Source organism: Crotalus tigris, unplaced genomic scaffold (genome assembly GCF_016545835.1).
Source record: "Crotalus tigris isolate CLP2741 ecotype Arizona unplaced genomic scaffold, ASM1654583v1 scf7180000018275.596634, whole genome shotgun sequence".
In the NCBI taxonomy this organism is placed as follows: Eukaryota; Metazoa; Chordata; class Lepidosauria; order Squamata; family Viperidae; genus Crotalus; species Crotalus tigris.
The window spans coordinates 349,966-376,693 of record NW_024096919.1 but is presented as its reverse complement, the minus strand read 5'-3'; the positions used below and the strand labels follow the sequence as shown (position 1 = coordinate 376,693).

At 37.2% G+C, this 26,728-nt stretch overlaps 1 protein-coding gene across 4 annotated transcripts in view; it reads left to right on the top strand.

Annotated features, from left to right (window-relative positions):
- CFAP92 (cilia and flagella associated protein 92 (putative)) overlaps positions 1–26,728 on the top strand; it is a 65,879-nt gene that overhangs the window by 17,336 nt on the left and 21,815 nt on the right. For 3 of the 4 annotated variants that reach the window (XM_039349439.1, XM_039349438.1, XM_039349441.1), the window contains exons 2-9: positions 2,172–2,434; positions 3,359–3,552; positions 6,641–6,703; positions 8,541–8,748; positions 9,328–9,450; positions 11,705–11,816; positions 22,246–22,403; positions 24,549–24,725. In XM_039349439.1, coding sequence (XP_039205373.1) covers positions 2,173–2,434; positions 3,359–3,552; positions 6,641–6,703; positions 8,541–8,748; positions 9,328–9,450; positions 11,705–11,816; positions 22,246–22,403; positions 24,549–24,725 — 1,297 coding nt within the window. In that variant the 5' untranslated portion in view covers position 2,172. The remainder of the gene's footprint in view (positions 1–2,171; positions 2,435–3,358; positions 3,553–6,640; positions 6,704–8,540; positions 8,749–9,327; positions 9,451–11,704; positions 11,817–22,245; positions 22,404–24,548; positions 24,726–26,728) is intronic. The other variant, XM_039349440.1, reaches the window with a different exon arrangement.

Below are 26,728 nucleotides of genomic sequence, written 5' to 3'. Positions count from 1 at the left end.
TCACAAGCAAACCAGTCTTTACACAAATTGCAGCTCTTTAACTCACAAGGTAGATAGCGTGGTCTCTGGGATAGCTCATAATCCCTGTTACAGTCTAGATCAGAGAAATCTGCAGAAGCTTTCTGACCATGGCGATTACCACAGGAATCTAAAAGCGGGGTGTCTTGAAGTGTTTGCTGTCTAGGTATTACTAATTCAGAGTCTGCAAAATATAAAGCACATCCTGTTAGCGGTGTATCCGCTCCAGCACCATTTACATTATCATAAATAAAAACATATTTACTTACCATTTGATGTTTTGCAGAATCTGCAATAACAAGGTTTTATAAGTTTGTTCTCTTCAATGAAACTGTATAACTCAGGTCCTTTTCTTATTCTGTGCCCACGCTTGGGTGGTTTGGGGGTCAAATTTACATCAAACAAATCTCCATCAGAGGCTGCCATCTTCAAAAGACTGCTGGGGTTAAATCGCTAGCTGTTCAGGCCTGCCCACACAAACTCCCCTGCCCCTTGCAATGACACGCCCTTGAGCATTGCGCATGCCCAGATCACGGGGAGCAAACTCCCCTGCCCCTTGCAATGACACGCCCTTGAGCATTGCGCATGCCCAGATCACGGGGGGCATGACATGCCCGGGCATGTCCCTGCCCGCGCAAACTCCCCTGCCCCTTGCAATGACACGCCCTTGAGCATTGCGCATGCCCAGATCACGGGGAGCAAACTCCCCTGCCCCTTGCAATGACACGCCCTTGAGCATTGCACATGCCCAGATCACGGGGAGCATGACATGCCCGGGCATGTCCCAAACAAGGCCTAACCCCCCTTTTTTTACTAGCAGACAGACAGAAACACACATGGCTGCTTGCTGCTTGCCTCTTGTGAGCCTGGTTGGCTGCTTGCCTCTTGTGAGCATTTTAATTCCTGTTAATATTCCTTGTCTTTTGCTATAGTGGGAAGGGGGGCAGAATAAATTTTATTCAGGGTACAAATGGCAAAATATGTGTGTTTAGATTTTTTACAAAGGTAAAAACCAGCTGTGGGTTTTAAAAGGGGCTGTGTTTGTTTGTTTTTCCCCCTGCATTCGAGGAAATGCTTTTAAAACCACCTAGACATAAATACCTTTTAGAAAAAAATATCTTTTAGAAAAAAGGGGTTAAATGCAGGCTCTGGCTGCCTTTCAGGGGCTTCTTTTTCCCCAGCTTTTGAGGCACTGATTTTTAAAACTCCACAAAAATTAAAAGCATCGTTAGGCTAGAATGATTAGAAATAAAAAGCCTTTTTTTATTTTTTATTTCACAGCTCCCCAAAGTAGGGCTTGTTTCCCAAAAACACAGGCCTCTGCTAATTATTCACTTAGCTCTTTTGGGTTTTGAATGTCCATAGAAATAGTCTAGGGTTAACAGCTCCCCAAAGTAGGGCTTGTTCCCCAAAAACACAGGCCTCTGCTAATTATTCACTTTACTTAGCTCTTTTTGGTTTTGAATGTCCATAGAATTAGTCTAGGGTTAACCTAATCATGTACCCAGAGGATTGACTGCCAATCTTGATGGGATTAGGCCAAAACGTCACATCCGGAGGGTGGGGGCTGAGCACGTCACTTCCTTTTAGGGCTGTGCCCTGTTGACGTAATCAGCACGTGGGTTTGTTTACTTTGATGACGTCACTGATCAAAAGTGCTGATAATTTTCATTAAAAAAAGGTATACACTACTTCTACTTGTAGGTAAGGCTGTTTCTCATCTGAATGTCTTCTGGTGAACTTAGCTATAAGCCTGAGAAGGAACTTACAAAAGATGATTAATTTTTTTTAACCTGATTTGTGTAACAGCTTACAAAACAAACCACCAATGAGTGCTTTGCAACCAAAAGAAAAAAAAAGAACACTTTGCTATTTTAAAATTATGCCTGTATTCGATGTGCAGGAACTATATCACCTTGTTCAAGGATGATTCAAGGCCAGAATAAAACAACTGTTCACATTCTGGTTATGTTTCTGTGGGCTGTATGTTTGTTGAAAAGAACATACCAATATTTAGTTCTTCCAACTTCTCTTTGGGGAGAGTTTTAGCCGAGCATAGGATGGCTTACTGCATTTTTAAAATAATTACTTTTAGAAAGAAAAGCAGAGATCAGAAGAAATTAGAATTATTAATAGTTGGATTTCTGTCCCAGGATGGCAAGTAAACAACTAGATCCTGAGGGAGAAAATGAAGAGGAAGAAGGATCTGAGGCAGATCTCCACACACAATATTCAGACAGCAGCTATGTATCTGAAAGCCCAGAAATGTGTGGTGGTGGTGGCGGCGGTGGTCATCCTACTCCTGAGGATGAAAATCGAGCATCCGTTTACTCCATGAAAAGCCAAGAACTTGATTTTGACCATCTGGTTACCTGCACATTCTCGGTTTCATTGGCTGTCCCACTTACTCTTCCAAGTAAGTAAATGGCATTGTGAGTTCTTTTGAGCATGTCATGCAGGGTTTACCAAGTACTGCATAGGAGACTTGAGCATAGAAAGGCCCTTACATTTTTGTCATAATATTTAAATAAATCTGCACCAGGGGTAGGCAACCTTGGCTCTTTTATGACTCGTGGACTTCAACTCCCAGATGCTGGCTCAGGAATTCTGGGAGTTGAAGTCCACGAGCCATAAAAGAGCCAATGTTGCCTACCCCTGGTCTATACTATACCAAATTAATGTTATAAATCCAATCCATTGCTGATCTTTGGAATATAAAGATGTGAAAATTGTATTGATTCTGTTTCAGCACAATTTAACTTCTGCAAAGCACTGATACAGATGGGAGTGGTACAGTAGATATGGATAAATGTCACACACTGCATTGGCTTTTTTTTGCAATTCCTGAGGTCTGGTTTATTAAATATTTGTTTGGGTGTGGAAATAAGTATCTAGCTGTATCTATAGCTATACCTAATGCAACACGTCCTAGGGATCCTATAGCTATTTCTGGGGAAAGTGAAATGACTCTGGTGCTGCCTATTCAGCATCTAATATTGGTACAGATTGCTGTTGGGAAGGATGAATGAGGATGGATGTTTATTTGAGCATCTTTTGGTAATTTTATCTGATATGTATGGATACATTTACAAATATTTAATCAAAGCTATGAGATAACTAAATATTGTTGTGTTTTCTTTACAATATTTGAGGCTTTGGAATATAACCTATGCAGATTAATTATGTAAATATGTTAAGTAAATATGTTAACTATGTTAAGGTTATACTTTTGGAGGTAAAATGCCAATCTTGGAGATTCTTAATAAAATAGAACAATTCTAACAGCAACACTGTCACTTTTGCTCTTCCAATCTTGTTTTCTATTTTTATTTATTTTCAGTAACTAAACCTTGGCAGTCTTCTAAACCAGAGATACAAAGATCTGGATCTAAAGCAAAAGAAGGATTTATTCCAAAAATGCATCGTTTTTATCATATGGAGTATTTTCTTCTACCAGATGATATTGAACCTCGAAAATTAGATTTGGTATTGTTTGGTCCAGTGGCTAAATTATTTCTGGATACAGAATCTAAGGTAAAAAAAAGATAAACTGTTTATTGTTTTGCTATTCTTAAATAATCATAATACATTCCTGAAGTTTGGAAATACTGTATTCCAGTTTTATATTATATCACCAATGTTGTTAAATATTGGAGAAATGAAATTCAGTAGGTGGAAAGTTGAATTAGACTACTGTGATTTCTTACTTTTTATGACAAGTGTTCTACCAGATAATTATGAAGAATATGATAAAGATAGGATTAAAGCTTGGCAGAATGTGGTCTATGTCAAAGAAAATTGGAGATTAGAAAACCATTCTGAATATCAGAATGGAGTAAATTCAACAGATGAACGTTTAGAATGAAGAAACTAAAGTAGATAACTTCCTTGGTTGGATGGATTTGTCAGAGGCTGTTTTATCTTAATCAGAAACCCCATGCAGGTTCTTCTGGTTTACATTCAAGAGAATTTAGTTTCAATTCAAAGCAGCCCCTTTCCACCTAACATCAGCGCCTAAGGTAAAGATGGGCTCGTGGGCCATTTAAGAGCCCAGAGGGTGAAAAGTCATGTTTTATCCTACCTACTTGATCTACTTGGCACAATGTCCTCTATAGAAAATCACCATGGAAGATTGGCTAACTTGCTAACACTTTGTATAGGAAGAATGACATGTGCATCTGGAGATTTTTTAGTAAGTTTTTAATAAGATCATGCCCTTCTTTTGATCTGTTTCTGAGAGTGGGACAGCAAGAAGATGAAACACTTCTTCAGATTTCAACAGAACACAGAGGATTATGCTTGGTGGCATTGTGGCTGGAAGGACATCTGTATGCCTTTCTTCACTTTACAGTGCTATCCAAGGGATGCTATCCAAGGGATGCTTAAGACATGAATAATTCTTATCATGTCATTCTGACCCAGGAAGCTGTAATACTCTAATAAAGAGATGAGACAGGAGCAACTATGGCATCTTCTGAAAACTCTCTACATTCTGCATCAGGCTCTAGAATCACATTTGACAACAGAGATCATCTTGGCCCCAGAAAAATGAACATCACCAGAATGAATCAGTTGGCTTGGAGCTTTTTTAATACAAGTAGTCCTTGACTTAAAATCACAACTGGGCCCCAAATTTTTGTGGCTAAATGGAACATTTGTTAAATGATTTTTGCCCCATTTTATGACTTTTCTTGCCACAGTTGTTAAGTGAATCACTGTAGTTGTTAAATTAGTAACACGGTGGTTAAGTGATCTGGTTTTCCCATTGATTTTTCTTATCAGAAGGTCGCAAAAAGTGATCACATGACCCTGGGACATTGCAATGATCATAAATGTGAGTCAGTTCCCAAGTGTCTGAATTTTGATCACATGACCATGGTTGTAAGTGTGAAAAAGGGTCAAAAGCCACTTTTTCCAGTGCTGTTGTATCTTTGAGCGGTCACTAAGTGAACTGTTGTAAGTCAAGGATTACCTGTAATAGTGTAGAAGACAGAAACTAGTAGCATTGGCAGCAGGGGTCCCTGAAATATTAAGCTATTGCTTTAACATGGAGTTATTTTAGAGTCTTGTATATGATTAAGAGGTACCACTTACATAGCTTTCTCATATACACCAATTCATTTTTGTTTCACTATTTTCTTTGTCTTTGACACTTAAGATATTAGTGGCTGTTCCTCTTGAACCCATTACACATATTACCTCTAACATTTTTAAGAAGGCAACCATAGTTGGGAGGATTGAAGAATCTCTGCATGTTCCACCATACAAAATGATCCTAAGGCCAGTTTCCTGATCTTTGCCCAAAGTCTATTTCCATGTTCCATTGAGCACAAAAGATTGGCTTTTATAATATAAGTCTGGGCCCAATCTACTCCAGAGAGTGGCACTTGGCTTAACATAGATGTGAGCATTTGGATGTCTTCTAAAGTATATTAGAGAGATGAAGAGATGTTTATCTCTTACAAAAAGGAATGAAGGGACAGTTGTTTTTCCTTGCACAATTAACGGATGAGTTTGAGAGGCAAGATACCACTCCCAGTTCATGGCACCCTTTATAAGAGGGACAGCTATGTTGTTAGTCTTAACCACAGAAACATGATTAATATAGTTTTATAGCAAATCATCTTCCTTTATAGAAGATTGTAAAATAAACAGGTTTACAGTTTTGAGCTGCACTGAGACACAAGGGATGCTATAAACTGTTCCAATAACCCACTCTAGGTATATTGTAACATATCATTTTCAAATCCATCTGACTCGAGTGACCAAGAATGGTATTGGATATATTCTAAAGTACTTTTCTGGTTATCCAGAGATGGAATCCACCTATGTTTTCCAACAAACTGACCAATATTTTGAAAGCAGATAAAAAAAAAACCCTGCGGCTTCTACAATTCACATTGTTGCTCAGAGGAATTAATTATATCTGCTTCTAGTTGTGATGATAAAAAAAAAACCTGAATGTGGTGATATCATAATGTAAACCCTATCCTTTCATAGGTGTCCCAATGTTAGTTGGAAATACACAAGTCACAGTGTTCAAGTATGCTGCTCATTTCATTATTTGTCCCTGAAAATGGTAGTGGTTGTGGTTAGTTTACTTTCAGAAGGCATACTGAAATAAGTGAGCCAGATACAAACTCTAGTTTCTTATTGGGATTATGACTTTTGGTCTTAACTATAATCTTTAGTATAATCTACAGTTACATGTCCTGAAAACCTTGCCAGTAAACTGACTTACTGTATTATACACACATATTTGCAGTTGAACTTAGATGACAGAATAGAAGGTTGCTGGGAAAGGAGAATTGTAAGTTGATATTGTATTTTGGTGATATATATATATAGTTCCTGAGAATTTTAACTTCCTGTTTGCTTGCTCAAGGTTTTTTTTTAGAATCAGTGGTTCTAACTTTAAAGTGCTACAAAATCTGTATGGCATTATTTTAATAGTTAAAATATTAATTTAAAATATTAGAAAAATAGGATTAATAGCATATTAATAGATAAGAAGCTCCTGAAATGTGTAGAATTGAAATAGTCTGTTTTACATTTTTCATTGGTCTGTTTTCTTTATCATAGCTTTTTCCTCCTTTCCTTTCTTCTATTGTCATTTTGATAGCCAGGGACTCCAAAAGACAATGAACGAAGCAGATTTAAAAAGCCACCCACGCTCAATATTTCAGTAAGTGCAGATAAGATTCTGGGGAAAGAATGACAATAAATGATGTACAAAGCCCAGGATGGATGACATTAATTTTATTTTTCTGTGCTGATGCATTGTGGTATGTTAGAAACTTACTGTGAGGTTTCAACCTGACAGTAGGTATGCTTTGATCCAGTAGTTTTATTTAGTGATATTTCCATGGGTGCTAAAATTGAATAAGTACACATAATGAGCGCAGTCTATATTTCAAATAATTTTAGTTTAGAAGTTTAGTGTCGTGGTGAGGGACAAAAAAGCATGAAGATAAAAAGTATTTATAATGGTCATCATTTGTTAACTGTTACATATTTTAATGATGTTTTAATTTACCTTTATTATGGTACCTATTGGCACGACTTTGTACCAGATACGGATTTCTGCCTGCTATGTTTTCCAACAATATTTTTCTCTAAAAAGACTAGATAAGTAAATATATTGCAAAGAATGAGGAAGCTTTATATAAAAAGGGTTTGATAGTCCAATTGTGTTTCAGTTAAAGGCTGAAGTCTTCAGTACTTGAAGGATTGTCCTTAGTATGTTCTTGCTTGAACATTAAGATATGGGGGAGAATTCCTACATTAAGGGAGATGCATTATGTAAGGAGCATCCCAAGCTTACATGAACATGGAGCATTTTGTAGCACCAAATGAAGAGCTGTGGTGGCGCGGCAGTTAGAATGCAATATTGCAGGCTAATTCTGGTCTGATCCTGACTGGTTCAAGATTGACACAGCCTTCCATCCTTCCAAAGTCAGTAAAATGGGGACCCAGATTGTTGGGAGCAATATGTTGACTCTGTAAACCGCTTAGAGAGGGCTATAAAGCATTGTGAAGCAGTATATGAGTCTAAGTGCTGTTGCTGTTGCTACTGGATGCTTGGCAACTGGCATGTATTTATGATGGTTGCAGCTCCTAGGGTCCAGTGATCCACCTTTTGCGACCTTTCTGATAAGCAAACTCAATCGGGAAGTCAGATTTACTTAACAACCATGTCACTAACTTAATAACTGCAATGATTCACTTAAGAAAGGTCATAAAATGGGGGAAAACTCAATTATCTGTCTTAGCAACAGAAATTTTGGGTTCAGTTGTCAAAAGTTGAGGACTACCTATACATCAGGCAAAAGGGATTTCTTTATAGTATTCAGCTTATATTTCGTTTTTTGGGAGATGACTACTTCATAGTAAAGAGAGAACATCATTTGAACATGTAAAGTCTCAGATTCAAACCCTTGGCTTCCACAACTAAAAGAAATTTTCCAGTACTATATAGTACTATAAAGAGCCGAGGTGGCGCAGCAGTTAGAGTGCAGTACTGCAGGCCACTTTAGCTGACTGTGTTCAGCAGATCAGCGGTTCAAATCTCACCGGCTCAAGGTTGACTCAGCCTTCCATCCTTCCGGGGTAGGTAAAATGAGGACCCAGATTGTTGGGGGCAATGTAATATATATATATACATTGCTTACTGGTGTACACCGCTTAGAGAGTGCTTGCACTTAAAGCGGTATATAAGTCTCATAAATAAATAAATAAATAAATAAATAAATAAATAAATAAATAAATAAATAAATAAATAGGAGAGCTATTGCCAACCAGAGTAGTTAGTAATAGCCTTGATGTGCTAATACGATGGCCTGCTATAAAATATTTCTCTGTCTATACTGAGTTTATTTATATTGTTAGAGAAATCTGCCTGAATTTAAAGTTTAATCCTTCACTGATTTGTCTTTCTGATGTTTTAAAAGCATGTTCTTTAATTATGACCTGGAGAGTATTGTTGATAATGTATTGTTTCAGTATATATTTTTTTTAAATAGGTAGTAAAACCATGGCTTGAAAATGACCAGATATGGGTTTCATGGAACCACAGCATTGAAATTAATATTACCAATGAGTTTCTAATAAAATTAAGAGAACACAGCATAAAATTAAGGTTATGGGATACCAAGGAAAAGGTTTGTTCAAAAGCCAGATTTTGTAAACTAAAGAGTAATGTACCACTATCAGATCAAGGAGAATTTGAAGGTAAGTATATTTAAGACATTACTACTCTTGAGTCAGTCTCTGGCCATATAATAGAATTAACATTTTTGATTTTTACCTGTACTACACTCTTCAGCTATGTATCCCTGACTCTGGAAGAAACTGATAAGTGTTAGGAAGTGTTTAATGAAATTTTTTAGTTGGAAATGGTACTATCAGACTTCTGATATTTTGCTACCATAAACAAAATTCTCCTATAGTGATAAGTGTATAGTTACTTTATTAAAGTTAGCTAGATCTTCATCCAAACCAACTGAGGTAAAATCGTGTCCATCAACTATTATCCAGCTTTCTTTAAAGACTTCCTAAGAAAAGACTAAAGATTTACAGAATGTTTATTTTGATCTTGACAATTCTGTCCTACATAAGGGAATTGTTAAAAGTATACAACAAGTATACAACAATATCTATATCCTGCTTGGTAGAGTCTCTGGACTGATATCAAAGCTATCAGCATAATTCCTGTTTACTTACTTATTTATTTTCTCTTAATAATATAAGCACATAGTAAACAAATTGTTAGCTGTGAATGTAACTTTGTACTGCTTTTTTCTATTCAAGGTAATGTCAAGAATATGGTTTTGTATCAGAGAGAATTCTTACAACGTAATGAAGCCAAACCCAGTATCACAAAAGTTAAACCACTAGCACCCTTTGTGCGAAAACAGACAGATGCTTTGTCAGGTATGATACTGTGAACATAAGACTCCATTATCATTTATACAAGTACTTTGATACAGTATATACGAAAACAATGAGCTTCAGCTGTGATCTTATTTCATGCTCTGCTGTTCCTGTGGTAACAGTTAATGTAAAAGGCAGCAATTAATTGTTTGCCTGTTTTTAATTTCTTTCCTATATAAAAAATAATTCTGTTTCAATACGAGTACCATGTTACAATGAGATCTCATTAATTTCTAGAAGTTAGTTCTTAATTTGGGTAAGATGCTTTAATGCAAAAATTGTTATACAGGCTTGTTTGCCATGTACTAATTACATGCTGTTGGGTTCTGTCTCTTGTCCAAACACGGTTCTGGCAAAGGTATCTAACTAAATTTATAAATTTATGTGATTAGATGACATTATAGGCTGTTTTTAAAAATTTGTTCTCATATTGATTCATATAAGCCATTCTGATTTAAAAAAGGATGTACTTAAATTAATTCAAGTACTTCTCTGCCTGACACTTGTTTTTAAATTCAGCATACTTATATGTTGTAAAAAAGCAATTTCCCTTTTCTTGCTCCCTTAAAGTAAACTCATTAGGAGAACAGTTGATAAAAATGTGTTTTATTTAAACAGATTTCAGCTTTTTTAACTCTACAAATGTATCCATTCAGTTGCTGTTTGAAGAACACAGCTTTTGTTCAAGTCCTGACCTAATTTCCACTGAGTCGTTGCCTTTCTGCTGAGCGTAGTATCCTCTGTTTCCTGCTTAAAATTGTGCTATCATTTTGGTGTGATACATGAGATGTGGATAAACATTTCTTAAATTGATGAACTTCTTAGAGACTACATTAAGTTAGAATTTTCTAATCACCCATTATATTCCTATTTAAACTGTTCATAGAGCAAACACATTTGCAATGGTGGGTGAAATCCTGAATGATGTGAGGGGATTTTTTTCCTCTGAAAATTTGCTTTGGAAATTTGAAAATCTCTGGAGAAGATTTTGAGGATGTACTGGAGCTGCAAGGAGAGGGCATCCTTCCTTCCAAGATAGGCCCAGCAAAACTAGGCTCTGTCCATGAAACTCTCTCAGTGAATTTCAGGCAAAATTCCAAAATGATCCTCAGTAGACAGTGTTTTTATTTAAAAGGCACAATATGAGAGAGGCTTCTTTTCAAATCCATAAAGGAACTTAAAGTTAAAAACAGCCCTTTGAATTAGATCAAGAACTCTATTTTGGGTTCCAGTGCAGGCAGTCCCTAACAAGATCCAGTGAAGATAGAAGAACCTTAACAACAATTGCTCATGTTACTTAGTTCCGCTCAGCAGCCTCTCAGGAACCTTCTGGATGCCATGAGCCAGGAGTAGTCCAGAAAAGAGGTGAATCAGTTGAATTTCTCTGACAGATTTTCAGCTTTTGTTGAGTGTTTCCCAATGTTGGGGACCCATTTTACAGTTCTTTGAAGTGCTGTGTCTTTATCGTTTTTTTTCTCTTTTGATTGCACTTTTTCACGAGAGAAATCACAAGTCTCTTAACCAGATGGGTCTATTAATTTATCACACTTATAATTCAAGTAGACAAGTCTAGAAAGATACACTAGTTCAGTTATGGGACAGGGCTGTGCAGAATTTCGAATTTGAAGTGAAATTCCTTCAGAGCATACAGGAAGTGCTGTACAACTCTGCACGCTAAAGTTAAATATATTAATCCTTTTTACAACCCCATAGTTTTCTGGTGATTCCTCTGCCTTTTTTCTTGCATAACATTTCTCTTTATGCAATGTCACAGATGCCAAAAAATACAACTGAAAAAAAATGAATATCTGGAATCTCACAAAGCTCATAGAACACAGAGAAATCTTTAAGATTTGGCTGTATTATGACATTTTGGCTATTTTAGGGTTTTTTTTTTTTAATAAAATGGAGATTGCTGATTACCATCTATTGGTATCATATATCTGATTATACATAGAGAAACTGTGTTCCTGACTTTGATTTATTCCAAATGTTTTAAAGCAAGAATTAATCTTTGATTAAAATTATGCCATTTTGTACTACAACCTTCTTAGAAAGAGGTTTTCTACATTTTAAAAAAATGCTACTCAATTATTGGTATTCAAATCTTACTCCAACTTAACTTGGGAGAATATCCCATTCAGTATACTGATAGTTACTGTATTCGTGAAAACACATGATTTGTATTACGCTGTGTAAGTTTACTAATCCATCACCAGCCTTTTACAATATATTACCTGTCTTCCTACTTCAGCTGTGAGCAAGCGCATGGAAAATGAACCCAAAGCTAGTGATCAAAAATACTCTCGGAAATTTAGTTTTCCACAGCCTCTTGTAAAATCTGATGATTCGAACCGTTCACTGAGGTAAGTCTGTAGGATGTGCAAATATTAGAATATCCTCTGATTAATTGTGACACATATTCACTCTGCATATATCAATACAATTAAAAATGGCTCTTCCACTTCTGATGCTATGGTCATGCTTCATTTTCAGTTAAGTGAAAGAGGTGTCTTAGCATGACACCTTTTGAACTTCTGCAAACAAATAACAGTGTGAGTGTTGGTGACACTGCCTTTTTATCTAGTCTCTGCAGCTGCTCAGTTTAGAGAGAGCTAAAGGTGAACTCTTTCTTTGACATCATATAGCAGATGGATTTGGGTGTTTCAACCAACTTTCAGTTTGGAAAATTTTGATATTCACAAACTATTTTATTCAGCCTTATTTTCCCTTCACATTGTAGAAACTTTGGCTTGTTTCAGTGCCTTACTACTAAATGGAGGTTCATGTACTGAGAGATGGTGTCACTACAGTTAGAATGAACCTGGGACTCTATTGCATACATTTGTTTTGCTGTCCTTTCTACACCAATTTATGTGCAGACATTTCTTTGCTGTCTAACAACATCTGAATCTGTTACGAGATTGTGTATATATGCTCCTATATCTGTTTAGCAGTAATAAAACAAGATAAAGTTTCAGTGGCTTGCATATTATTTGTGATATTTTTATACTTCTCAGTTTTGCAAAGCAGGTGATACTTGCTATAGCTGCAAAAGAGTTAACTAAGTCAATTCTTCCTTACATCTAACTGCTTAGGTTCTTACTTTGATTCCCCACCCCTCTGGGTTCTGCATTTCACTCTTTCATTGTTCACCTATTCCTCATCCCTACCCCCAATTCCTTGTTTAGTTGATAATTTTCTGTATTCCAGATTCTTAAGACAAACAATTTGCTTCAAGGTCGTTTCTTCAACAGGAGCCCTCCTTGTGCCAATTAGCAGCCTGTCATTTAAGAATATCTGGAAGCTTCGGCTGGTGCACATGGTGTGCATAGTTATTATACAGTTCTCCAAGAATTGTACACATTACACTGCTCCACCAGCTGCGTTGGTTGTCAGTGTGCTTCCAGATCTAATTCAAGCTGCAACCTTTAAAGCCATACATGGCATGGGACCAAGTTATTTCTGCTGTACCTCTCCCCAGTAATATCCACCCATCTCAACCAGTCTGGCAGAACTGGCATGTTATGAGTCCTATTAGCCAGGGAGTTTTATTGATTGGGATCTAGGAGGAAAGCTTTTTCTGCTGTGGCTCCTCACTTTGGAAAACCCTCCGAGGTGAGTCTGGGACCAACCTGGTTGGCTTTCCGGAAGACCTTCAAGACATGGTTTTGTTAACTGGCCTGAATCCCATGATAAGCAGGAGCCTGCTACAATGGTTACATAATAGTTACCTCTTTGTTTCGGGTGCTTTTTTGCCATTTTGGTTGTTTTTATCTTTTAAATTAGTTTTGGTTGTATTTTCAATTGATGTATGTCTATTTGGATTGATTTATTGTGTATGCCACCCTTATGGGAGATGAACAGTTATATAAATGTAATTAATCATGACATTTTCTCTCAATTTGTTGTCTGCTGTCCTGAAAAGCCACTCGTCTCCATGCAAAAAGTTTTAGGTACATGGAATTTTGCATTTATTTGGCACCTGTCTGGCAGAATTATTGACTTTTGTATGTATTTATTGTTTTTTTTTAATTTGCCTGATGATCGGATTAGGGACAGATTCCAGAATTATGAAAACAAAAACAAATAATACAAAGATTTTAAAAAAAACATAATACATTAATAAGCAGCCCAGATGTAATAGTGGGGTTTCAGGGGGAAGCATGGCTGTATAAAGACATCTGTATGAAAGTGGAGTCGATGACTGCAACAAAGACCAAAGTAGTGCCAGGGTACACTGGTTCTTCAGAACCCGTCCAGATAAGAGGGGGGACAATCGCCTACATGCCCTCAGGAGGGCTGCTACTTGTGAGGAGACCACAGGACAGGGGTCTTCCCCAGGTCTGAGCACTGGAGATGAAGGGATTAGCTATTTTACTTTCAACCCCAATGGAATCTTTTTAAAGGGCAGTACATTTGCAAGCCTCACTTTCTAATCACTTTTGAAAATTTGCCCGAATGCCAAGCTTTCAGGAATTCTGTAGTGTTTTTTTTTTTTTAATATAGCTTGGTTTAGGATGGTCATGTTTCTCAGTTGAAATTAATGCTGTGACATTGAGTGTTTATCATATCTTCTGATTGATGTTCATGGACGCGTTCTGCTAGTCTTCTGCATGTCTGGCCTACATAGTGGCTATTACAATCTATAGAATAAGAATAAGAATAAGAATAAGAATAGAATAGAATAGAATAGAATAGAATAGAATAGAATAGAATAGAATAGAATAGAATAGAATAGAATAGAACTGGAAGGGTCCTTGGAGGTCTTCTAGTCCAGCCCCCTGCTCAAGCAGGAGAACTTATACCATCTCAGACAGGTTGTCTAGTCTTTTCTTAAAAATCTCCAGTGATGGAGCGCCCATGATTTCTGGGGGGTAAGTTGTTCCACTGGTTGATTGTCCTCATTGTCAGGAAGTTTCTCCTTAATTCCAGGTTGCTTCTCTCCTTGACCAGTTTCCAACCACTGTTTCTCGTCCTTCCCTCTGGTGCTCTGGTGAACAACCTGACCCCCTTTGCCTTGTGACAGCTCCTCAGATATTGGAACACTGCTATCATGTCTCTCCTATTTCTTCTTTTCTTTAGACTAGCCAAACCCAAGTCCCATTGTCGTTCTTTGTATTGTAGATGATTTCTGGGTTGTTGTTTTTTTGAGCTACTGGATCCTTTGGGTTGCTTAAGATGTTTTGAAGGGTTTTAGTTGTAATAATCTGTTGAGTATTTCTGAGATGTTTTTGATATATGGCAGTGTTGTTGTTTTCATAGCTTTTATAGATAAAATCAATAAAATTTAGCACACACAGAACACAGTAAATAAAAGTCTAGGAGCTAAAACAGAAAGAACAGCTTCTACAGACTCTTGAAACAGCTGTTCTACCTATTTCCCTTTAACTTGATTTGCCTTCACTCTGGAAATTTGAGATTGTGGGAAAGATGTTAAAATCATTTCACATCTCTGTAAGCAGATTATACCTCTCATTTGGAAATAAACGAGATTGGGGGATCTTGAAGTTTTGGAAATAGATTATTGCAAGGTGCTAAAATTATTTTGATTTTTTTTTTGAGAAAATATTGAGGGATGTTGCTGTTTTAAGATTTCTTGATTTACTAAATTTCTTATTTTACACACAGCTTAATTTCCCACTGTATAGATCAAATATATGTTTCTTAGTCACATATTTGCATTTTTTCCTAATGTATTTTTTTTTCACTTTTATTTCCCCAACAGGATAACAAGCCAATCCTACATGTTAACAGTTAAAGATAACTATAATAAAAGTACTACAATACTATTATCCCATTTTTGTAGACATATAATAAGTTAATGTTGCCAAGGAAATAGACTTAAAATATTCCTTGGCAAACAATTTGGATGATGTGAGTTGACATTTCTGAAAATCTGACAGTAATAAGATTTGTTGCCAAAGGAAACAGCTTCTTTTATCACACTTGCATTTCAAATGATACTATGCCAATCAGTGTAGAAATATTTCTTCATTGCTGCAAAGAGATTTTCTTCCATAGTTACTCTGAGCTGAGTGCTGAAAACTAACTCCTGTTTAAAATAATTCAATAGCTCTTAAGCCATTAATGTTTTTACAGAGACTAGCTATATCATTATTAGCCATTATCAAATGACTGGTATAGCTAGAAAGCAGAGGAGGGGTTAGTGTGAGTTGATTTCACCTGTCATATGTATTTATACCTCACATCTATAAAATGGAGTATGCATTCCAAGAATGCATATTATTTTTTTGGTGGTCTCTTTTAGAATAAGGAAACCAGAACTCACTGTCTCCTGCTTTCTAGTCTGCCTTAACCATTAAATTAAGCTGGTATGTTGATAGAAGCTGTTTGTTTACCAGTGCCTGCAAATGTGTGACATGTTCACTAACTCTTACTGCTAGAAATCCTCAGTTGTCTAGTTCAGTGTTTGTCAACCTTGACAATTTTAAGGCATGTGGACTTCAACTCCCAGAATTCCACAGCCAGCATTGCTGGCTGTGGAATTCTGGGAGTTGAAGTCCACATGCCTTAAAATTGTCAAGGTTGACAAACACTGTTAGTTGATTAGTCTACACTCCCAAATGTTCTGTTCTGGAGCTTTTCCTGAGAACCACAGGCATGCAGAGATTTTGAGTGGCTCTTTCTGTAGAGTAAGAAAAATGACCGTGACAGAGATAGGCGTGATTCTGTTACTATTTATAAATGTAGTGTTAGCTTGATGTGGAATTGATTTATTGGTTTGCTTTACATAGTGGGGCTGACATCAGTCTTGCACATACAGTGTTTTACCATCACTACCACCCAATTCTCATGTGAATTAAAGAATTGCCATGTAAGTCTTTTGTGCATTCTTTCTCTTGTTTTGGACTTAAGACATGTTTTTTTTCCCTTGTAGATTTGTTAAATGATTTGGTCCATTTCTCTCGAGGTCACGATCCTTACTTTCTAGAATTTCACAACCCCTTTGAGTGTTTTCAGCATTCACACACATGTCTAATAGATTTGAGGGAGTCTCCAAGTCTGCTGTGTTGTGCTGAGTGTGAGCTTATGGAAGTTGTAGTTTTTACATAGAGAAAAGAGATCAGGTTGGAGAAGGCAGGTCTATACATTTCTCTTCACAAATTGTGTTCTTGAGAATTATCTGAGCTAGTCTGTCCTGCGTTAACCTCCTCAAGATAGTTATTAGGTTATAGGATTTGTTTTGTCACACCTGGAGAAGAACGTGGATTTCCAGAAATAATCGTTTTAAGCAACACATCACCTTTTTGTTCAATACTTATAAAAAAAGCCAAAGAGCAATCAAATAAAACAAAAGTGTTTTCATGTCAAATTCTTAGCAAAAGCTAGATATTTAGAATTAAATATTACAAATTGAAAAGAGAAGAAAAATATTTGAAATTTCATCATAAAAGAAAAAATGCAATAGAACAATAACATGTCTCTCTTTTATGATAATAAAACTATTTGTCATGAATATTCGAATCATTATTATTCAGGTGATAACAAGTTAAATAGGGAAGGCTCTTATTTTCTGACCTTTCCTCGCCACCAGCGTGAAGCTAGCTTGAAGGCTGAGCATTGACAGATGTTATTGAGCCAGCCTATAGCATCTGATTTGCACACTTATTTCCAGGAATACATACCTTGGTGGCACTCAGAATACCTGGGGTGAGGGTGGCAGGTATGGAGGATGCAGAGCAGTCAGGTCTCTGTCCTTTTTTTTCCTTTGGGTTCCAGCAAAGATCTTAATGGGGTTATAACACAGATAGTGCTGCATCCCACATGTTCCTGTGTCTGCAGTTAGTAGATGACCACATGTTTCCAAAGAACTTTGCAATACCTTTAAACTTTGCAGCCACAAAGTTCATCAGTTCTATGTTTTAATCTGAACACTTGACTACTTTTGTTATTATTGAATTTATTTTCGGTTCCTACTATAAATGAAGCCATCTATGGCCTGTTTTCTTCAATTCATGTCTATATCATTAAATGCAGATAATGAGATACATTTCTATTCTGACTAAATTGTACTCGCTTTTCAAATTGTTCTGGTTCTTTTTATTTAAGAATTGAAAGGACTATTTAACTACAAGAAATTAGAGTTGATTTGATTTCTACCACCAAATGTATTTGGGTTTGGGCCATTTCACCCTGATCAGATTCACTTTCTCACAACAGCTCTCCATAATGTTGCTGACTTAAGCAGTATAACAGAATAACAGAGTTGGAAGGGACCTGTCAATGCTGCAAATACTGTATATTCTTGCTTTGACAATATGCAAAACTGTCTGGTAATTACTGGGTTAATACATAGCTCAGAGTGGGGGGGGGAGAAAAAAGCCCGGGAAAGAAAGAGGAAGTAAACTTTTGACCTTCGCACTAATTGGATAATGTGACTTGTGACTGCAAGACAAGGGAGGGGTTTAGCAAGAAAAGATTGATGCCAGCGAGAGGAAGTCAGATTCTGGCATCAATACGTCCATGATGGTGACCGGCAAAATTGTAGCTCTGTAATAAAGACTTTAGGAAACATGCCTGAAAGTTCTTTGAAGTGCTTCATTAGTCGGAACCTGTGACAGGACCTTAGAGGACTTCTAGTCCAACCCCTGCTCTGGCAGGAAACTCTATACCAGGAGTAGGCAAACCTTGGCTCTTTTAAGAGCCAAGGTTGCCTACCCCTGCCCTATACCATCTCAAACAAATTGTTGCCAGCCATCTCACTTTGCTGCATTTGTGTTTCATGCCAAAGGAAAAAAATCTGGGAAAGCAGGGAGATTTAGAATGGCTTCTAGAATTATTTCTAGTCTCTTGAAAATAGCTCTGTGCTAGGTTACCTGATTGGGAAGAGAAGCAGAATGGGACTTAGAAGAGCAAGTGAAATCCTGTGCTGTGGCCTATTTTCTCCTCTTATGTGGCTGCATTGAGAGATTTTTTTCAGGATTTTGTCCTCATAACCTCTAGCCAGATTAGGTCCATTTCCAACACAAGCTTCCTTTTGTCAAGGTCTCTTCCCATGCCACATTTTATTCAATTGTGGTGGGTTTTCAAAGCATTCTCCTGTTGAACGACAGATAGGCAGAGGGAGGGAGGGAGAGATCTGGGCCTCTTCATATCATTTCTTTCCAACATTCCCCTTGGCTGGGAAAGAAAAGCAAGCTTGGACGGACATAAGGACAGTGAAGAAGGATGGGAGAGGACTAGGAGTGACAGGGAGGTCCCAGGGATAGGGAGGAGGGATTAGGTAAGAATTCCTACCAGAAATACCGTAAGTGCCCTGCCCTGCATCCTGGAGCAGGTACTGCAAATATATTCTCATGTGTTCCCTTGGGATTGAAAACTGAGCTGATTTACATCTGTAATTAATTAGCTCGGCTTTCACTGAGGTTTTCAAAGCACCACAATATTGTTAGGAGCATGCAGCATGGTGCAGCCCTTGTGGGGCAACCTTCCATATGGCCTTATATAGGCAGTTGGACATTCATCAACTCTTGGCATAAGTTTAGCAAATGTTTATTTCACAAATAGGTTTTTTTTTTTTTAACTAATAGGCTGTCCTGCGGGCTCTGCTGTGGGTTTTGCAACAGCTGCAAGACTTGGCAACATTTCTATGAGAGAAAGAAGCATTTCATTATAATCTACAGCTCTGAGCAAGTTAGATCATACAAAGAAAATTATAAAATAGTTACCCGTTCCACTGCATTTCTACTGTCTATTTTGTCGCTCTCTTCTTAACTATGTCCCATAAATGCTAAAGGCTCCTATGTATGTGTTTCTTACAAAATCTAGATATAATGCGCAAGAACTAAAACCAAGAGTTGGAAGTAAATCATTCCAGCCAAAAGGCTGTCCAGCTTTTTTTTTAAAAAGCTCTCCAGCCAGTGGAGAGCCCCTCCCAATAATTGGCCCCACCATAGAATTGCTTTTACCAACAAGGGCAATTTTCTTCCCCTAACATTCAGTCAGAATCTGTCTTCTTTCAAATTTGAATCCTTTCATGCCTTGCATTCTGGAATGTTTATGGTCTTCTCTGTATGTCAGCCTACCCTATCATTTCAATAATAATTACTAAATATTAATTATAATAACCAGTTCAATGAAGAGTACCCATCCCAAATTATACAATTTGCAATAGCAATGTTGCACAAAATATTTAATCCTTGAAGACATGCAGAGGGCTTTTAACTAGCAGGGTCTGCCCTCTTACCTATAAATTTTTGTTGCTATTTGCAAGAGTTTGGGGGAAGTCACAGAAGTTACTTTCTTGAAATGGTGGCTGTAGAAATTGAATAAATGTTTTATAAGTAAGTAAGTAAATAAATAAAAATATTCTTTCTTGAATAAGTTTAGAAAGGGAATGGTATTCCAGTTGCTACTTTAGAACATTTGGGGACCTGCTGGATGGCTTCCTTCCATGCATAACAAAATAATGATCATCATCCGTGAACTGAATAAATTATGTACATACATTTATATAATTTTATTTTGCAATTGTATGCAGATGCTGTTGTGATTAATAAAATGCCAAATAGTTAAAAGCATTGTAATTGACTTTGCAGCCCTTTTGTCAATACGTTTTATTCAGGCCAACAGATATGAAAAGTACAGCTAAGGTCCTGGGGGGGGGGGGTAAAGAATCTTTTGATGTTGAAAATTATAATTAAAAGAAAAATTAAGAATCAGTAATCTTAATTAACCAGTGTATCCCCATGGGATAGATCTTTTTAAGTTTTCAATCTTGTCATGCATTTACTTTGGTACTTTTGAGCCTCACAATGCTTTTAGCCTCTGGAACCAGTTTCCCTCCCCTAATCCAGGTGGCCCCCATTCTGCTGTTTTTTGAAAGAGCCATGAAGATCTGACTCACTGCTCAGGCCTTTGATGATAGACACATGGACACACCTTCACTCTGCTAGATTTTCAGTCCAGCTGAAGGGAGCCCTACAGATGCAGAAGTGGTGTTCCCATTTCCTTCTCCATTACCACTTAATTAGAGACTTGCCCTGGCAAGGGACCAGCAGCTGTAGGATCATGCCAGTGGCCTTCCTGGTTATGGGTAGAGTGTAGAAGTCATAGGGAATGGCCATAAAGGATGGTAGGAAGAGGCTCTTCCTTGACAGTGGCTCTTGAGCCCATTGCAAGAAACTGACAAATTAAATCTAAACTAGAAAGCTCCCAGGCAACGACCACAAAGTATGAACAAAGAAACCAGAAATCAGAAGACGAAGCAGAGGAAATGGATTTAGAGACGGAAGAGATAAAAGAAGGGAAATATAAACAACCACGTACAAACAAAATACTGCAAGATCTAGCCATAACTGAAAATGCAAAAGACTCTTTACCCCTTAGGTCTGCAAAATACATCTGATGGCAAGGAAGAAGATTTTGAAAAATAGAATGTAGAGCTGTTAAGGGAAGTGTCACAACTTGGGAGACAAGGAATGAAAAGAGAAATTGAGGGAGAAGGAAACTCGGAGTTGCTTAAGGAATATAAATAGGCGGAATTCTCCCCCATATATATGCCCCCTATAGCATTTATATAGCTATAGGCATGTCTTCCTCATGCCTATAGCTATATAAATGTCATTAACATTGAGAAAATCATAACTAACAAAGGTATTTCAAATATTGATGGGAAATCAAACCTTAACAAGAGCATGAAAAACAGGATATTGATTTATGAATTGATATTATTGTTATTTGTATGACATTAGTAAAATATGAAGATGTTTATATTTAACTTTGAATACACCAATAGTATCAAATATTGTAATTGTAATGAGGGGAAAATGGAAAAAATATGGGGAAGAAAGGAGGATCAGGGAAAAATACTGGATTGTGCAATACTGAACAGATTCATATTGAAGAAGTTAATGTCAAATACCTGAACCTAGACAACAATGTTGTTTACTAAGCACTAAAGATTGTATTTTTTTAAAAAAAACCATTAAAAAAAGACTGATATAGAGCGGAGAAGAAGTGAGGCTGGTATTCGCTCTTCTTTCTTCTTCTTTGTTGAACAGACCAATTTGTTGCCTACAGTGTTCTTTTACTCCCTCCTCCCCCCCCATCAAGACATACTTTCCTTTGTTTTAAATATCAGGTTCCTCCAATTACAATAACATTAAACTCCCTAAAACAAAATTGAAAGGTGGCTGAAAAGATGATCCAGTCCAAAGGGTCTTGTTTGCCATGATCTGCAGAGGAAGATAAGGTGGGAAATGTATGCGGATCTCTCTCCCCCCCCTCTCCCTCCCTCCTCCCTCTCCCTCCCTCCTCCCTCTCCGTCCCTCCCCCCTCTCCTTCCCTCTCCCCCTCTCTCCCTCTCCCTCCCTTCCTCTCTCTCTCTCTGAATAAAGCCAGGTACATATTCATCTGTGGTGTCATTCATCAAACCAAAAGACTGAGAATAGTGTGGCAGTAATTAGAAATCAACCTTATGGCAGCTGTTTCATAAGGTTGTTACGCCTCTGAGTCAAACTGAAAATTAAGATAAAATAAAATGGGAATTCCCAGGTGAGATTCTATTCTCCACAGCAACCAAAAGATCAAGCAGCCACAGAGGCATAGAATCCCATGTTTGGATGAGAGGTGATGGGCCAGTTGGGGGCGTTTTGCTTTCCACAGTCAAGAAGATGGATAAATCATAGAGGAAATTCAAAATGCCATCTGCATTTTATCCCTTTTATTTCTACTTTTTATAAAGGGAACGGTTAATTGATTTGTTTTCCAGCAGCACCAATATAAATAGTACATAGTATTTCCCTCTTTATTCCTTCCTTTCTTTTTAAGCACACTCAGTTTTTCTGGGAGTATAGAGTCTTCTTTTAAAGAAAAAACCATTCAGGAGGGTAAAACGATAAAACAGAAACACCGTGCATCACTGTCAATAAAAACCAATGGAGGTAAATCGCCAATTTCTTCAGACAGAAAGGAAAGAGTGTCTATAGGTGAGTACGTCACCGAGATTCAGGCAATCCTGTACATTTTCTAGGAAGCAAATGCTACTGATGTTTTTTTCTTTCCAATGAATATATTGACGATTGCAATTTTAAATAACGCAGAAATCTATTTAAGATAATAGATTTAATAAGCAATATAATAGTGAACTTTAACCAATGTTAATGACAAATTTGTAGGTGATATGTGGAAGACAAGCAAATTAATACAGGTAGTCCTTGACTTGTGACCACAATTGAGTCTAAGATTTCTGTTGCTAAGTGAGTCAGTTGTTAAATGAGTTTTGCTCCATTTTACAATCTTTCTGTTGGAATATTCATGAGCAGGAAGAGTCATGTGGTAACTCAGTCAGCCAATGTGAAGAAAGTGCTACTGAGTCTGTGCAAAAGAATATTGAGTTAGGAACTGGATTTCCAGTCTCAGGTTTTATCTCTGTATCTCTCTGGAAGAAGTCTTCATTTGTGCTATGTTGCTGTAAAGAAGAATGTATGGTATTGTAAATATTTTTATATAAATATAAAGAAGTTATTTTGAATCAGCTAAATGCAGTCAACTGTGAGAGCTTCTGATTTATTTTTCACCAATAGAGAAATTAAAATTCTCTAACACTTTCCTATCACAGTTGTTAAATAAATCACTGCAGTTATTAAGTTAGTTGGTTAAGTGAATCTGGCTACCCCCATTGACTTTTGCTTGTTAGAAGTCACAAAAGATGATCATGTGACCCTGGGGCACTGCAACCGTTGTAAATATGAGTCAGTGCCAAGCATTTGAATTGTGATCTCATGATCTCACGGATGCAGCAGTGGTTGTAATTGTGAAAAATGGCCATAGGCCACTTTTTTTCTGTGCCATTATAACTTCGAATGATCACTAAAATAGTTGTATGTCAAAGACTACACATACAGTGTATTGACAAACCAACATTTCTGACTTTACTCAGAAAAAGAGGATTGTGGGTAAATGTTCCAAAATACATATTTGGGGTCAAGGTTAGAATTCTTTAGTTTGGTTTTCTTTCACCCGATGATCTGAGCTGTGCAGAGCCATAAAATTTCTCCACCCCTTTGACCTCCACCTCCACTAAATGTACTACATGGGACTCAAAAGTTTGATTCTGCTTACAAAAGTTTGATTCTGCTTACAGCGTGTGAGATTGATCTCCTAATTCATGTGGGCTAGTGCCCTAAGTAACGCTTTTAGGGGGAAAGTGTCAGGCAAGGACATTTCTTTGGAAGTTAGTTGATGGCAGCAGTCTTTACAAAACTACTATACCAAAACAGGACATAGAACTGGAATGTGAACTTCCCAGTTCAATTTCTTGACGTATTTCAGCTTTTTGAAACATTGCTTTATTCTGGAATTGCTTACTGTTCGGTAAATAGTTGGCCTTCTGTTGCTTAATCTAATCAATGTACTGTTTGGTTGAGAGCACATTTCTGCATCCTTCAGTATGGATAGCAAATAGCTATTGGAGTTTTATGAAGTAAACTCTGTAATGATCTGTTTTTAAGCACTGAAAACAATCCAATCTGGATTAGTCACTGAAAGCAATCTTTGACAAGGTTAGATTAAGATAACATCTAAATTAAGAATGAGAAAATGAAAAATAAGTAAAACTAATGTATGGTGCTCCCTTGTGTCCAGAGTTCCTTATAATTGAGCTGTAATACTTAACAGTAACATTACAAGTTTGCAATTGTGTGCCATGGGTAAGGGATGAATGAACTGCTGCTCAGATTGAGAGAATTGAATTGCAGTGCAGAGAATTTAGTAAGACACATCAGGGACTTCCTGATTTCATTCTGCCTGTTCCATTTTTAGCATGCCTTCAGGGCTGGAGATATATGTATGTCCATCATGCTCTTTCTTTTCAAGATATGTAGCATTATGCAGAGCTGAGAAGTAAGACATAGTGAGGCAATGTGTCAATGAAGATTCTCAGTTATCCAGATAGAGTTGTCAGGAAATTGAATGATGGCAACTGGACTCAAACCCAAAAGAAAAGTCCAGTTGTTCGTGATTCAGCTTCCAGCTAGCGATGCAATGAAATTAAAGCTAAATGTAATAATCACCTTTCTGTCTTTACAAATTAATTTTATCCAAATTGTAAATTAATTTCTATAATTTTCCAGCTTTTCTTCACTCAGAAAAGAGGAGGCCATCGCAAAAAGGTAATGTTTTCAGTGCTGACAAGAAATCAAAACAAGCTGCTCAGAGGTCAGCTGGTAAAGAAGCCGCTGCCTTGGCAGCCCAGGCAAGGAAGTTTGGAATAGCAGTTTTGCGCCTGGACCTCATGCCTCTTCTAGCAGGTATTCTCCCCAGAGACAGGTAACAGGGAAAATGGAAATATAATGAAGGAATATCAGGGAGGGAGATAAATACTTGCAAGATGGCGGGCATAGCATCGTGATCCAAGCCCCACTCTCCTGTACCTGTCAACGACAATAAAAGTGCCATGGCTGTGTCTGTCACCTGGGCAGATTTGGAACCCTGACACCAGAGGATGAGGATAAAGATCAAGCAGCTTTTCTGAGAGATGAATGATTGTGTGATTCCTTTTCATGATGAGATGGCAAAATTTGAGTTGTGGGGCTGCCAAGACACTTTTTTTTTTTTTACATGAAATGGGAAAAACTAGACAGTGTGAAACAGTTTCAACAAGGCTAATGTCAAGCAGGATTTCCTTGTGGTTGTTGTGAATTAAAGTGCAAACAGCCTTGCTGGTAAATCTCATGAAATTGCTAGTCTTAAAAAAAAAATGTCCAGCCTTTGTGTTCATTTGCATAAGTGTTCAATTTACATAATATTGGGGGGGGGGAGAGAAGGGACTGATTCATATCACTTTATAAAACGTCCTGGTTTGTTTGGTTTTTTTTAAATGGCTAGGTCTTACTCAGGAAGGGCTATCTTCAGGATTGAAAAAGAGGCCAAGTGAGACCTCCATTTCTTAGTGCAAATAGGTTTGCAAATTACATAGCCTGGAGTCCAGTGACAAGTACCTAGTTGATTTTCTGCCTCAGGTGTTGTCCAGTAAACAGTTTATTGCATCTTGAGGAAATCAAGTTTCCTGAATGAAACTCACTGATGAAGTTTTATAAAGTCTGCCTGTATTTTATGTCTCTCTTCCAAGTTGCTTCAAGGCTCATTGAATTCTACTGCTGATTTGTAGACTCCCACTGCTGACGCCCCTTGTTGTATCCAAGTGAGAAGCTTGGACAAATTAAAATGCCTTTTGGAACCTGGGCTGGTGCCTGCCTATTCCCGTACCTGGATTCTGGGTGTTCTGATTTCTGACTGTATAGGGATTTGGAGGCAGTACTTTGCAGCACTCTCTCCTTTTTAGAATTCCTTAGTACCAAAAAGAGTATTATTAGACTGGTCATTACCATTTAATTTTTAGGCAATCAGTAAAACCTAGATCAGGGGTAGACAACCTTGGCTCTTTTATGACTTGTGGACTTCAACTCCCAGAATTCCTGAGCCAGCATAGCTGGCTCAGGAATTCTGGGAGTTGAAGTCCATGAGTCATAACAGAGCCAAGGTTGCCTACCCCTGACCTAGATGATATGGAGGCATGTTGTCTAAGCTTATCTCTTGGTTGATCCAAAACCATTTTAGTGGTTTAAATTTTTTGCAACCTTCCTAGCAAACAGAATAATTTTTTGCAAGAGTCCACACTCTGTGTATCCAAGGCTCTTTCAAAATGGACAGTTCTACACTGTATGGAACGTAATTCAACAACACATTTATTTGCCTGAACCTTTATTTTCTTGCAAATGTTCACCATAGTAATAGCTAATCAATAAGAACTACTTATGGTCATGACCCAAACACATATGAAACCGGCATAGACACTGCTTTCAAAATGCACCTCAGTATGGAAGCCATATTCAGTTTTTACTGCATCTATTCTAAGAGTTTAAGAGTATTTCATTCATCTTTCAATATCTCCTTTCATCTGGGCAATATAGTTTTCTTCTAAACAAAATATTTTCATAGAAATAATTATCTCCAGGTATTTGATTTAATCACCATAAAATATAAATATATGTTACCAATTGGCACGATATTACATGAATTCCAATTGTATTCTTAGACTACTTGCTATATTGTTGTACAGTTCTTACCAAATAGTATTCATCTTTGATAAGAAGATTGCTAAGAATTATTCTTAGTAGGTCCAATCTATGGTGTATATATTACTTGATTGGTTCCAAAGAAAGTTTTTGACTGAAAACATTTGACTTCAATTAATCTATTGCTTCATATACTTTCCCATCTCCTCTTTTATTATTTCCTAGATATTGGTGCT